We start from the raw sequence: 15485 nt of genomic DNA, 5'->3' as shown, positions 1-15485 counted from the left end.
GGCGTGAAACACCACTCCCGGCCCGTTGTATATGTTTAAATTATAGATGTATGACTATATCTTTCAAAAGCATGTCCACCAAACTTCTACCTTTCATTACTCTGAGGATGTAAATGGAGTTGGGAAATTATGGGAGTACTAAAGCAAGACTTTCATCATTAGATGCTACTTTTAGTTATATAATTATTTTTTACAGTTAACATGTACAGACATGCATTGCTTAATAGTGGAGAAACATTCTGAGGAGTGTATCGTTAGGCAGTTTTGTTACTGTGCAAACATCACAGTACTTACACAAACCTGGATGGTAGCGCCTATTCCACACCTGGGCTGTATGGGATCGCCTGTTGCTCCTAGGCTCCGAACCTGTACAGCATGTTACTGTAGTGAACACTGTAGACAGTTGTAACACAATGGGAAATGTTTGAGTATCTAAACATAGCTAAACATAGAAAAGGCACAGCAAAAATACTGTACTACAATCTTATGGGATCACCATAGTATATGTGTTTCATTGTTGACTGAAACATTATTATGTGGTGCATGAGTACATTCAGATGTTATGTAATTTTAAAATGCTCAATGTTAAAGAAAGACATAAGTTTTCCAAAGGGCATTTGATATTTTTCAAAGGTGGAGTATCTCAGACATTGTGAACATATTTTGTCAACTGAAAAAAGTGGGAGATGGCTTGTGCCATGCTTTTTCTTGTGACTTCATTAAAAATAAAGCCATATATTCATATATACCAATAACATACTTGTCTATCTCTATAGATATAATTTTTAAATATTCTTATTATTTTAAAATCTTTAACAGATTTTGAAGAGGAATCTTCTGATGTTATACATTTGAATATTGTTAAGTACTGAGTCTGAAGCTTCTTTTAGGTTATTAAATGCTGGCTTCCCATCATTACAGTGACTCAACACTTTTGTCATAGAGAGTGGGAGAAGGGCATGGGGACAGCTGTCATGTATTGAGTGCCTGCTGGTCCTGAGCCCACGGTTTTCACATACATTAGTTTATTAAAACCTTCCTCTAGCTCAGTTGCTAAATAACTTGACTGAGATTCCAGAGCAAGTAAGCAGGGAGCAGAAATGTAAGCCCAAGTCTAACTTCAAGGCCCAAGTTCTGCTTTATTTTAAATTAAATAAATTATATAAATAAATAATAGATTTTCACTGTACTTCAGAAAATAGATACAGCGAAAAAGCTAAACGTACCTTTTTTACAGAGCCCTCTTCTACCCTCTCTCTCTCCTAAAAGGTAATGACTTTATAAGTTTAGTGTATAGATCTTTGTGTGTTTGTGTGTGTGTGTGCACATATACTTTTATACGTATTTATGTATATAAAGTTTTAAAAACAAAAACATCAAAAAAAGAAATCATACTGTAGATAGTATTATCCATGCATTTTCTGTTTGCCTCCCTTTAAAAAATGCTTTTTCCTTCCTGATCTCTAGATTCTACAAGAGTTTTGTGTCTCAAATTCATTGTTAAGAAATAATTTCCTCACTTGTATGAAAGGGTATTACTGATTGCTGGTCAAGATGAAATAACTAGTATTAACCCACTGAGTTTCATAATTCTTATTCAAAGCAAAACATCATGGGATTTTGTTCACTTTTGTGAACACCTCTGTAATTGCTATTAGTGTTAGGTTTTCTAAATAAAGAAAATGGCTCTTCAACCCCTCTTTCCTTCTTTGAGGTCCCTTAAGGGGTATGTGGATGGTATTGTGCCACAGGTCTCAGAGGGTCGTAGGGCAGAATGGGGTTGGAGTGGTTGGACTTCTCCGCCAAGGACAGACACGCGACGTTTGCCTTTCTCCCATCACGTTCAGTTTGAAACCTCTCTCTATGGTCTGCGATGGATTCGCATCAGTATTTAGGATACCTGTACTTTTCACCAGGCTGGGTTTCCATCGTGGCAGAAGCAATGAAGTCTCACCACATTATGGAGTCCTCGCACGCTGCCAGAATCCTGGCAAATCTAGACCGAGAAACTGTGCAAGAAAAATACCAGGATGGCGTGTATGTGTTGCATCCCCAGTATCGAACAAGGTAAGGAAGCAGAAGAGAGTCGCTTTGTCCGCTTTGGGAATGTGAAGCCTAGAGGCCTCAAATTTTTAACTTATTTCTGCATAATTCAGATAAGTTAAATACCTTATAAGTCAAATATCTTATTTACTAAAATAATTTGTCTATAGTAACCTCAGAAGAATTGGAGGTTGTCATGAAAAGTATGTGAACTAGCTAAATTATCACGGTTATTTTACAAAGGGCTTCCCTTCAGTTAGGCTGCATTCACATTTGATAATGCGTTACACTTAAACTTTGTAATACATATCTCCTTTGGTTCAAGGCATTTTCACTTAGATCTGAGTTAATAACTGATTTGGATTGTAGAAGTCAGCTGAATAGGAAGGAGATAAGACATTGTCTTATATGGCAACCAAATTAGCCTGGGCCTAGAAAAGGGACTGGAGAAAGTTTATGCTAGTTATAAAAGGATGCAGTGGAAGGAATAAGTAGTAATAAGTTTGACTCATGCCCCTTCTTAAGGTTATTTGTGGTCATTATATCTAGTTGTATAATTGCTAAGACAATAAACATAGAAGGGACCACACTGAAAAAATAACATATTTCTTGGTTTTCTTAGGGCACTTTACAAAAAATACCTCAGAAAATAGCAAAAACTTTTAAATTAAAAAATGGATTACCTGGTTAATTACAATTTGTAAATAAAATACTATGGTAATGTATATGTGCATTGCATAATTGTATGTGTACTGTAAATAGCTTGCAACTAACATACTATCTACAGTTTTTAATGGGTCATATGCAATGAGTGAATGTTACTTTGAAATCCCATTTTATAAGTATTAGTTTCCTTAACACATTTTTGAAAATCTCTTTTATACATACTGACTTTGAAATTGTTATTAGCACGTTCTTAATTTCTTAAATACTTTTATTGATTTGTAGAATATTCTCAAATGGAAGTCTTTAGAGGGTAATCTGACTATGACATCTGTCAGTTGATTGATTGCTAAGCTCATTACAATCGATTGTGGTTGGTCTGCCTGACTAGAATAGTCTCCATTTTTAGAGAATAGTGAACATGCTTCATGTATGTCTTTGCCAAAGCTCCTTCTAGGGTTTCGCAGCAAACCTGTGCTTATAGAGCTTGCTTTAATTCAGTTTTATGTCACATAAACCTGCTAAAGCACCATCCATAGAGAATGCTGTGTAGATTCTTACCAAGGCAGTAATACATTTATTCTGCTTCTTTTTAAAACTCTCTCCCCTATTAGTCAGCCCATTAAAGCAGATGTCCTTTTTATTCATGGCCTTATGGGAGCAGCATTCAAAACATGGCGCCAGCAGGACAGTGAGCAGGCTGTAATTGAAAAACCTATGGAGGATGAAGACAGATATACGACGTGTTGGCCCAAGGTAAGGGAGCCACTGACTCTGGCCCTGGTTGCTGGGGCCCTGATTGTGGCTTGCTTGTTTTTCTCTTTGTTCTGGGATTTTTGTTTCCATGCAGTTCTTCTTTCCCTTAGGGAGATTTGTAGTATGTTATGACAACAACTGGGCTTGTCACCCTATGTTGTATAATTTCCATTTGAGGTGCAGTGTATGACTCAAAAAATATTCTATTAAGTAAAAAATAGGGGCAAGAGCCAGTAATAGTTCACTTTTGTTGTAATATAATACAAAAATAACATAACAATACTTACATTTATAATAGTTACCTAATTCTATGACCTTAATAATTACAAAAATAGAAAGTCTTTGAAGAAGTAATTATACTTTGCATTTCTTTCCTTTTTTTTTGAGATGAGGGTCTCACTTTGTCACCCAGACTGGAGTGCAGTGGTGCGATCCTAGCGCACTGCAGTCTCAACCTCCCAGGCTTAAACAGTCATTCCCCCTCAGCCTCCTGAGTAGCTGGGACCACAGGCACATGCCACCATGCCTGGCTAATTTGTACTTTACATTTCTTTGATACTATTTCTCCCGAAGAACCTTATTTCTGGAATGAATTCATTGAATGGGATTTATCTAAAGCTCATTTAAAAGTGATGCTGCATATACGTGTGAATAGTTTTTAGGGCATTGTTCCATTACTACTTATTCTCCTTCACAAAGGCTTATCAAGTAGAAGAATGATTTGCACTTTCTGATGGCACTGAAGTACAGAGATGATGATAGACCTAGGGTATACAGAGATAGAACTGTGACGATTATTATTAGTGTCTCTGAATTCTCAGATTCAAAATCTGTCAGACTATGCCATCTGTCCTGAGATTATAGCATTCTACTAAATTCTTTCAAAAAGCCAACTTGATCTAGACTTTAAAACAGGCCTTACTTTTGGCTATAGCAGGTTCAAATTGAAAATATTCTCTTGAAAGCTTCATTGGCCTTATGCTATAAATACTGGTACCACTTCAAAACCAGAGACTTAAAAAGATAAAATGCTGGAATTGTTTTTACAGTACCTTCAAACTTTATTCCAGTGCTATCTTTAATTATAGTGCAAGAGGCCTTTAGTTATAAATTTGATTTATTAGGCAGTAATTGCAGTGGTGAAGATTCATACTTGTTCTCACATATGTTTTATTTTACTTAGACATGGTTAGCAAAAGACTGTCCTGCTCTCCGAATTATATCTGTGGAGTATGACACCAGCCTCAGCGACTGGAGAGCAAGGTGCCCTCTGGAAAGGTAACAGAGGCAACTTTAGACCAGGAGGACAGGGAAGAATTCAGGCCGCAAGTTTAGGTCCTCTTGGATGGGAAGTGATTTTAATTTTTTGATGCCACAGACAGGACTTTCTTATGAAGAACAAACCTAATCTTTTTTGGCTTCCTTCTAGAAGGAGTTTGCTCTCAATAAGCAGTGGAATAGTAGAAGGCTTAGGTATATCACCAATGGTGGGCTCCTAACATGGTTTATTTACAACTGTTCTAATAGTTAAGGATCGTGGATTCTCTAGCAAAGTCTCCTTTTCTATCAGAAGTAAAAGTGATGTTTTTTGTTCTTGTGTCCACAATCATACTGGCTAAAGGAAACAAAGAGAAAGATGCTGAGAAATATCAGCTGCTATATCCCTTGTATGTTATCTGTGCCGGTTGTTTACATGGGAAGGAGTGCTGGATTTCAGTTACTGGACTGACAGTAGCCGGATCCTACCTTTGATTTGCTGTGCAGTCTTAGACCAATCAGTTAACTTTTCTGGGAAGCTTTGTCTACAGATTGAGAGATTTGATCTAAATCAGTGTTATCAAACTGCTTTCTGAATGAACCTCCCGTAGGTGCCAAAGAAGGGTGTCAAGGTGAGCAGGCAAGACCCCAGGTCTCCCTCCCCATTTCACCCAGAGGAGCTCTGGAGAACCTTTATTTTGAAGAAATGTGTCTACAAATAAACAGTTTGAAACTACTAGACTAGATAGTTTTGAAGTTCCTCTTTAGTTTAAAAATTACTTATTTCGAATTCTGATTCTATTAGCATCCTGTTTATGCTACTTATAAAAGCATGCATTGGAAGGAATAAGTTCTAATAAACTTGACTCATTCTAGTGTTTCTAAATAGCATCCTAGTATTTCTAAAGAACAAACCAAAATTATGAAAGCTTAACAGTTTTGTAGCCTAACTACCAGTAGAGAGACCACAGTCTTTGGTGGTACTTTCCTTGTCAGGCCTTGGATGAAAAAGGACATCCATATCCTAAGTGTTGGGGGGCAGTTGCAGGGAGACCCAAGCTTGACCTGAAAAAATTGCCTGACACAGGTGCTCCAACAATGTTCATGTAGTAAATGAATGGCCTGTTCTGGGCTTATTCTTAATTAGGCCAATGTTATTAAGTTACAAATAGAGAATTAACAATTTCAGGAATTGAGCAGAGAGATCCCAGGTGTGGTGGCTCATGCCTATAATCCTAGTGCTTTGGGAGGCCGAGGTGGGAAGATTCCTTGAGGCCAGGAGTTCAAGAAGAGAGAATAGGGGTAGTTTATATTAAGCAGAGAGAATGGGGGTATTTCTTACTCTAAATGTAGTATATAGCATTGGTCCTGTAGACAAAAGTTCTTAACTCTAAAAATTAGACAGCAAATTGAGGGCATCGATAGCCTTGTGTTCATGCCTGCTGTTTTTGTTTTGTTCAGAAAGTCCATTGCATTCAGAAGCAACGAACTTCTTAGGAAGCTCAGAGCTGCTGGTGTTGGGGATAGGCCAGTGGTTTGGATATCACATAGCATGGGAGGTAAGTGTGGCTTCAACTTTGTGAAGTGGCCATTGTGATGTTATTTTCAGCCACTGTGGCTGAAATAACCTAAAGTTATTTTATCTTTCCATTTTACTTAATAGTGGCTCCCTTGCCCCCCACTAAATTAATCTGTGTAGCTATGGCTAGGACTTTTAAAATTACTACTCTTCTTCTATGCTGTTCCTTTCTCTAGAAAGGGGCAGCCTGTTACAAACCATCTAAGAGGGATATGGGTTTGACAGCATAGTGCTTTCACATAGCGGTAATGAATAAACATGAGAAGCAGCCAGTTTCATATACACCCACCTCGTCAACATGCCTCAGCACTCCTGGGTGGCCCCAGGGGTGCCCCTTTATTCTTCCTGCTCCCCCTCACCATTGCAGAGTCTATGGTCGCTTTAGTGCCCACAGTCCCAGACTGGGTGCCTGCTCACACCAGGCCCAGAGCTGCTGAGGTACAGGTGTGATCAAGTGTCTGTTCTTGGGGTCCTAGTGGTTGCTTATGGAATGGCCTCCCCTGTGTGCGACTCCCCCAATCCACTTTGAAATTTTCACCACCCACCTTGCAGAAGGCCTTTCTGCAGCCCGTGGCCTAGTTTATCTGATGAAGCACTCAGGATTGCCTCTGAGGTGGGGATTTTTGCTGAGACAAAAGTGGGTGTAGCCCTTTGTGTCCTCAAAGACCCACTGTCATCATCTTTGAGATCTTTGTGTTTCGTTATCGGTTCCAAAGCCGGGGCAGGGGGATGGAAGAAAAGGTGCCTCCAGAGGAACAGTTCCCATGAAAGCTGTGTTCTCCATGGGGGACTGTGTGCTGTGGAATAGTAGCACCGTCCTGACAGTGTGGTCATCAGCGGGCTGCCATGGCAGGCTGCGAGACCAGCCACACCACGCTCATATCCTGAGGGAGCTCCCAGCTGGGCATACCTCATGTTCCTGCAGTGGGACAGTAGATCCTGTGAGACGAGGAGCTGCCCTGCAAATGAGTTTCTAGAATCTTACCTGTTTGTAGGCTTGCACTATAAGGATCAGGAGTATTATTAAGTGTTTTAAGGCCTTATTTCTTATCCTACTGTACAGAGAATTGTTTAAACCATTTTTTTTTAAAAGAAAGCATCTCATGTATTTCTTGTTTGGCCTTTTCTTTTTTTACAGTAATAAAGGGAAGGAAAATAGCTTATGCATTGTTTTTCTTCCTTGTCTGTGGCCAGGTCTTCTTGTCAAAAAGATGCTGTTGGAAGCCTCTACAAAGCCAGAAATGAGTACTGTTATCAACAACACCAGAGGAATAATTTTTTATAGTGTCCCTCATCATGGATCACGTTTAGCTGAATACTCTGTTAATGTTCGCTATCTTCTCTTCCCCTCATTGGAAGTCAAAGAACTCAGCAAGGGTAATACTTTCTGTCATAAAGTAAATTGGGGTTATATTAACGTCAGTTATACAGAGAAGAAGATAAAGTTTCTTCCTTGATTATCTCATTTTATAATTTGTATATAATTGTGTTTAGACTATTCATGGAAATTTTGGGTTGGGCTTGATTTTTGATAACTTCTCATTTTGTTCTTAAGCCATTATTTACTCAAGCATTGCAATAATTTTAATATTATCTTAAATACTTAAAATTAGAAAAATCACATAATGTTTTGCTTTTAAGTATTATTCCAAATTACCAATAAATGGCTTTTTTTTCTCCCATGAGTGGAGAATCAACTGTTCAAATGTAAATGAAACTTTGAGATTGTTAGTATTAATTTTAAAGTACTCTATTTGGTTTGATTAATAAGCAGTTTTCTCTCTGGAACACCTGTTAATCAGAATTTGGACTCCCTGGCTCGAGCCTAAATATACCAGGTGTCTTTTTGCTCCTATTTTCTCTTTGTTCTACTTTATGGAGAATCTCTTGATTTCTTCTAAACCTTCCATTGGACTTTGCTTTTGTGGAGTCCGATTTTGTTTTCCATACGTGCCTTCTTTCCTGTGCCCTGGTGGTTCTCCACTTATGTCCTCTTCTTGTTTTGTGGCTCCTTTATCTTTTCAAATAATTCTAAAGATCCTAAGCAGAAGGTTTGTGAGTTCCCTTCTATTCCTCATCTAGCTGTTTTTTTTCTGTGGCCAGCTTTTCTGTTTGCTTATCTGATCCATCTCTTTTAGGTCATAGGCCTATCTGGTGCCTCTTGGTTGCTCTTTCATATGTGAGGGTGAGGGATGGGAAGGGACAGGCATTCTGTGATTGTAGACAGGCTTTGTTGATGGGAGGCTGGGCTTTGGGGTGGGTGTAGTGGTGCCATCATCACCCTGGAGGACCCCTGTGGTCCCACACACCAGACTGCCCTGGGAACTGCTTCCTGCCCCCAGTAATGTGATAAACCTTATCCTGCTGCTGACTGTCCTGTCGATTCTTGGTTTTAGCTTTTTCCTTGAATCTTAGTGGCTTCTTGGCAGGGGAGAAAATAAACATGTACTCAAGCCACTGTCTTGAATCAGAATTCTAATTTCCTCTCTAAATTTGAAAGATTAATGCATTTTATTATGAATTGGGTAAACAACTTGTCACAGTCTTGTTCTGTATAATTTTACAGATTCTCCTGCACTTAAAACACTACAAGATGACTTTCTGGAGTTTGCTAAAGACAAAAACTTCCAGGTGCTGAATTTTGTGGAAACACTACCAACCTACATTGGCAGTATGATTAAGCTCCATGTGGTACCTGTGGAATCAGCAGGTATTCACTCTTTTGAAACTTGTTGGCTGTTAGATGCTTAATTGTACCTAGCATTTACTTGTAAATAGCAATTTTTATATCCAGGTTCTCAGTTTTAAGAGATAGTTTATGAAGATCTAGATTTGAATTCTTTTATTCTTTTCAGCAATAGATTAAAATTTCTCTGTAAACATATAACCCGGGTATTACCTCTCCCTGCCCTTTATGTAACTGATTAGATGAGAAGGGTTAATTGGCTACCTCTAAGTTAGGCATCAACAGTGAACTCTTTTGCAGTAAAGAAAGAAAGCTCTTCTATCAGCTAGATCGAAAGGGGCATTTATTTAATAGACTTACATTTACATGCAGAACCCTTAAGAAAATCATCTAAAAGTGTGGAAGCTTTCGTAAATAGAGGATCCATGGGGAATAGTAAAGCTCCAGAAATATTCCAATGGGAAAAACTAGTGTTGAAATACAATCTCTTCATGATCCTGGAGTTGAGGGAAATGGTCATTGCCGGCTCTCTCGTGTCATATAATGTATTATAGATTCTTTGAGGGAGGAGCCCAGATCCTAACTCTCTTCATAGACTACTCTATTACTCTGTACATAGTAGGTCCCTGTACATTTCACCACCTGAATTGCTTTTGCTTCACCTGGCCACATCTTCAGCTTGCCTGTTATCTCTGGGAACCCCTTTCTTACTGCCTCTGAGGCTGGCTTAGGTGCTGTTCTGGTGGTAGCCAGCCACATTGTGGGTCCTTCAAGCTAGGGACAGCATGTATCTGGAGTGCTTGCCAGATGGTTCTTTTGTCTACATAATGAGTTTTGTCCTAATTTCATTATATGCTATCTACATAAAATGAAAAATGTCATACTTTGTAGTAGAACTGAAATTTTTACCTTAAAGTAATATGCTGTAGGTTGAGGAGTTACTATTTAGTAGTTGAAGAACTTGAATAGTTCCAAAGAAAGAACAGCTGCCAGATGTTTTTAAAAAGGACTTTGGAAGCCTGAAGCAACAGCAAAGTTTTTTGTTTTTAAGAGACAGGGTCTCACTTTGTCATCCAGGCTGGAGTTCAGTGGTATATTATTCATAGCTCATTGCAGCCTCACACTCCTGGGCTCAAGCGATCCTCCCACTTCAGCCTCCTGAGTAGCTGGGACCACAGGCGCACACTACCACACCTAATTTTTTAATTTTTTTGTATAGATGGGGTCTTGCTGTGTTGCCCAGGCTGGTCTCAAATTCCTGGCCTCAAGCAGTCCTCCTGCGTTGGCCTCCGAAAGTGCTGGGATTACTGGTGTGAGCCACTGTGCCTGGCCCAAACGCAAAGTTAATATTATGGACCAGCTGCTTGGAGTGGCATAGCCTTGTCCTAATTCTGTCACCAAGAGGTTTTTCTTCCTTCATAACCACCACCTGCATTCCTCACCTAGGTGGCCTCACTAGTACCTCTTATCACTTCTGTGCAAGGGGACTTTGTTAGACTGAAATATCTCAAGCACTAAATCATTTTTACCCTGAAAGTGATCATTGGGATTTAGGTATAGAATGGATCCCATGTGAGACATTCCCATTCATTTCACCAGGACAAAGGAAGTTTATAATAGAAACTCTGAAGTAACTTAGTAATAACCTGCAGGTGTAAGAAGGTTTTGAAGATGCTAGTGCTCAGTCTCTGCTTGCTTTGAAATAAGGAAGTAGCCCAGAACACATACGAAAAGTTTATGGAAAGCATAAAATTATGGTTATACTGACTGAGAATCCATCCATTCATCAAATGTAGTTTAGCCACAATCAAACTTCAGGTTCCTTTATCTTTTAAGAGTCCCTTGTCACAACCAAAGCAATGTCTAGAACTACCCATTTGGCCTCTTTCAGTATTGTCAAGGGGAAAGCTTATATTTTTACTTAGGTTTATTGACTTTTTTGTTTTCTTCAGATTTAGGCATTGGAGATCTAATTCCTGTGGATGTTAACCATCTGAACATTTGTAAGCCAAAGAAAAAGGATGCTTTTTTGTACCAGCGTACTTTACAATTCATCCGTGAAGCTTTAGCCAAAGACCTTGAAAATTAACAGTTGTCCTCTTCCAGTTTTCATATGTGAATTCAGTGCAAGAAACTTGGTGTTCTGTTTCTTCTTTTAAGCTCGAAGCAATCATGCAAACATAGTGATCATAGCGTCAACATGGTCTGGAGTGTGTTGCAGACTACAGAACATTGTTCTCCCTTCAAGCACTGTAAAGCACCAACCCGGAAGTGGCAGGCACAGAAGGAAGGGCTGGATTGGCCCCCTTTGGGTAAGAAGTCCCTGTGTGCTGCTTTATGGTTCGCAGTGTTGGGCCTGCTGACTGGAGCAAAGCTGCTGTGAGAGAGTATCCTTTCCCATCTGTGACTTTCCCGGTGCATCCAGGAGGGGCATGGCAGGTTCTGAGGGGAGAGCTACTATTAACTCAACTTACCATAAAAATGCCATTAAGAGAGTACCTAAAATGGAGAGAAGAATGAACTAGAACATTCAAGACTCTTTTACTTCTGGGTATTGATTTGCTGTACATTTTTAAAATGTGTCAGTTTTTTATAGTTCGAGTTTTTAGCTCAGTTCTACCTTTTATCTGACACATTATTACTGGTGTTAACTTTGTTAGACCTATTGTCATGTCTGGGTCAGTTCCTTGTATCTATTTTTGTATTCCTGAGAACAAATCTTTTTCTTAGATTTTAGCTTATAATAATTCTTTCCAGACTCTAGCTGCCTATGCTTGGAATTTGTCCTAGATAAGGATAAAGTAGCCAATCCATTATTGATCACAGTATGAAATAAAACTATTCTAAGCCATTATATGAATTAGCAGTTCTTAGTATCAAGATTCTCAGATTCTCTTTGGTGAAATAAACCTTTCTTCCTTGCTCATTTGGAAGTGGTATTAATTGACCTCTATAGCATGTGAGAAGTAGAAAATCATGTTGATGACCTTTTTTTCTTTAGCGTAACAGCATTATTGAGATATAATTTACATACCATAAGATTCACCCTTTTAGATTGTACAATTCATTTTTTTTTTTTTTGTTTAGAGACAGGGTCTGACTCTGTTGCCCAAGCTGGAGTGCAGTGGCATGATCATAGCTCATTGTAACCTCAAACTCCTGGGCTCAAGAGATCCTTTTGCTTCAGCCTCCCAAGCAACTAGGACTACAGGCACATGCCACCACACCTGGGTAATTAAAAAATAAATAAATACTTTTTTTGTAGAGACAGGGTCTCACTGTGTTGCCCAGGTCTCAAACTCCTGATCTCAAGCCACCCTCCCAAAGTGCTGTGAGTATAGGCCAGAGCCATTGTTCCCAGGCCCAATGCATTGGTTTTTAGTATAGTTCACTGAGTTGTGCAACATCATTGCTATTTAATTTCAGGATATTTCATCATCCCCAAAAGAACCCCATACCCATGAGCAGTCATTTCCCACCTCTGCTTTCCCAAGCCTGCAGTAAATACTAATCTGTTTTCTGTCTCTATGGATTTAGGAATTTTATGTAAATGGAATCATACAATATGTGGTCTGCCTTCCTTCTATTAGCATGTTTTCAAGGTTCATTCATGATATAGCATGTATCAACACTTCATTTCTTTTTATGGCCAAAATTACTCCATTGTATGATATGCCATGTTTCTTTATCCATTCATCAGCTGATGGACATCTAGGTTCTGTTCATTTTTGTCTATGATAAATAATGCTACCATGATCATTTGTGTACAAATTTTTGTGTGGATAGATGTTTTTGATTCTCTTGGGTGGAATTGCTGGTCAAATGGTAAGTCTATGCTTAAATTTTGAAGATGGTGAACTTTTGTAGAATGAGATAGTCAAAGCTAAAACTAGAGTACGGCATCTGAAGGGAAATGGCTCATCAATAAACTCTCAACAATTAATTGTTTCATTGTACAACAACCTAGCAAAACCCACTTATTTATTCCTGTAGTAGATATAGCAAATATGACAGTTGCTAACAACGAATGTACTACCCAATGTGATAACATGGGGAGAAGGGGTAGATATGTTTAGTACATTTTTTTTTTTTTTTTTTTTTGAGATAGAGTCTTGCTCTGTCACCAGGCTGGAGTGCAGTGGCGCGATCTCGGCTCATTGCAACCTCTACCTCCCCGGGTTCAAGCGATTCTCCTGCCTCAGCCTCCTGAGTAGGTGGGACTACAGCCACGCACCACCATGCCCAGCTAATTTTTGTATTTTTAGTAGAAATGGGGTTTCACCATGTTGGCCAGGATGGTCTTGATCTCTGGACCTTGTGATCTGCCCGCCTCGGCCTCCCATAGTGCTGGGATTACAGGTGTGAGCCACCGCACCTGGCCCTGTTTAGTACATTTTCTTGTTCTGCTTTCTGTGAACCATGGCAGATAAACCACAGTTGAAACAACTGTTCATTAATTCAGAGTATGGAATGGAAACCCTGTTTCTTAAATTTGTAATAGAACTAATATAGCTGTGCTTTAAAAGTAAGATGTGGAAGAGATATCCAATGTATTCCTAACTAAATTAGAATAGTCTGGATAAAATTTATTATACACAAACAAGATTAAAAGAAATGGTATAGCACATAAGCAACACAGCAAAGCAAAATAAACAAGTACAGATGGTCCCCGGCTTAATGATGGTTCAACTTACAATTTTTTGAGTTCACAATGGGTTTATCAGAGTGTTAAATGCATTTTTGTCTTACAGTGGGTTTATGGGGATGCAGCCCCATCGTAAGTCAAGGAGCATCTGTATAAAATGATGGCTGAAGGTGCAATTCTAAAAGAAAATATAATCCCTGAACAACAAAAAAGTGATGAAGGAAAACGTGGAAAGCCCTTGAAAATCAAATCAGCACAATTACAGAAGTAGAAACAGCACATTAAAGAATAGAAATGGGGCTGGGTGTGGTGGCTCACGCCTGTAATCCCAGCATTTTGGGAGGCCAAGGTGGGTGGATCACAAGGTCAGGAGATCGAGACCATCCTGACCAATGTGTTGAAACTCCGTCTCTACTAAAATAAAAAAAAAAAAAAAAAAATTAGGTGTGGTGGCACGCCCCTGTAATCCCAGCTACTCAGGAGGCTGAGGCAGGGAAATTGCTTGACCCCAGGAGGCAGAGGTTGCAGTGAGCCGAGATCTCGCCACTGCACTCCAGCCTGGGCGACAGAGCAAGACTTAGTCTCAAAAAAAAAAAAAGGATGAAAATTCTATTAATAGAGAGGTGGCTGGATGGATATGGAACCACAATAGATGCAGAAGCAAAATAAAATAATTAGAATAGATAAGCTGTTCAATTGTAAAGGCAATAGACAGGCATTGTCAACATCACCTCAAGGAATAGGGACCTATGTGCCTTTCCTGACAAATTTGCTTGTTAATTAAATCCAGACATTTAAAAAAAAGGGAATGAAAATAGCACACTTTAAAATGCAAACAAAAACCCTAAAACAAAAACACTTATGTTAGAAAACAATAATGTTGGAGAGAAAGAATTGTGTGCTCAGCTAAGTTGCCCTTGAAACGGGTACAAAGGTAACGGACCGGCATGCTCAAAGCTCAAGTAAGTTGCCCTCGAAATGGGTACAAAGGTAATGGACCAGCATGCTCAAGCCTGCAAGAATTGGGGAATACTGTGCAGTTCTAGTTTTACCTTCTTAGCCTAAAGTAAATTAAGTTTATTAGATAATGACATATAGTATGCCATACTATATGTCATTAATATTAAACAATTTACAAGCTATGACATATAGCATACTATGTCATCTAGTAAATATTAAACATTAAATATATATGTATTCTAGAATATATATTTAATAACCTATATTTAATAAACATGTTTTATATATTCTGGAAATCTATGTGTATATGTATAGTAAAATGCCAGACACTATAATACACATAGAAAGAGTTCTAAAATAATGTTTATGATTACTTCTGGGTAGATTTTGGGTGAACTTTTCATACTTTAATGCTTAATTTTATGAATATTTGTTACTTTTTTCTTTTTTTTTTGAGACAGAGTCTCACTCTTGCCCAAGCTGGAGTGTAATGGTGCGATCTCAGCTTGCTGCAACCTCCGCCTCCCGTGTACAAGCGATTCTTCTGCTTCAGCCTCCCAAGTAGCTGGGATTAAAGGCACCTGCCACCCATACCCGGCTAATTTTTGTATTTTTAGTAGAGATGGGAGTTTCACTATGTTGGCCAGGCTGGTCTCGAATTCCTGACCTCAAGTGATCCAACCTGCCTCAGTTTCTGAAAGTGCTGGGATTACAGGCATGAGCCACTGCACCCAGCTGAGTATTTGTTACTTTGATACACAATTTATTTTAAAAAGAAAGCTCTATAAAAGTCAAAATCCAAATCATAGCCACTGTGCTCATTGGTCAAGTTATTGCAACATAAGATGGAATATTAGTGAAAAAGGAATCTTAAAAAATAATAACAGGCTTCTGCT

General features: G+C 38.8%; 1 protein-coding gene across 2 annotated transcripts in view; it reads left to right on the top strand.

Annotated features, from left to right (window-relative positions):
- SERAC1 (serine active site containing 1) overlaps positions 1–12927 on the top strand; it is a 58559-nt gene extending 45632 nt beyond the window's left edge. For both annotated transcript variants that reach the window (XM_003271745.4, XM_030809901.1), the window contains 7 exons: positions 1917–2067; positions 3321–3462; positions 4646–4740; positions 6181–6278; positions 7493–7675; positions 8865–9008; positions 10937–12927. In XM_003271745.4, the coding sequence (XP_003271793.2) occupies positions 1917–2067; positions 3321–3462; positions 4646–4740; positions 6181–6278; positions 7493–7675; positions 8865–9008; positions 10937–11073 (950 nt within the window). In that variant the 3' untranslated portion in view covers positions 11074–12927. The remainder of the gene's footprint in view (positions 1–1916; positions 2068–3320; positions 3463–4645; positions 4741–6180; positions 6279–7492; positions 7676–8864; positions 9009–10936) is intronic.
- Positions 12928–15485: the final 2558 nt, after the last annotated feature.

The sequence above is a fragment of the Nomascus leucogenys genome, chromosome 3 (genome assembly GCF_006542625.1).
Source record: "Nomascus leucogenys isolate Asia chromosome 3, Asia_NLE_v1, whole genome shotgun sequence".
Classification (NCBI taxonomy): domain Eukaryota; kingdom Metazoa; phylum Chordata; class Mammalia; order Primates; family Hylobatidae; genus Nomascus; species Nomascus leucogenys.
This window is presented reverse-complemented; position numbering and strand designations above follow the sequence as displayed.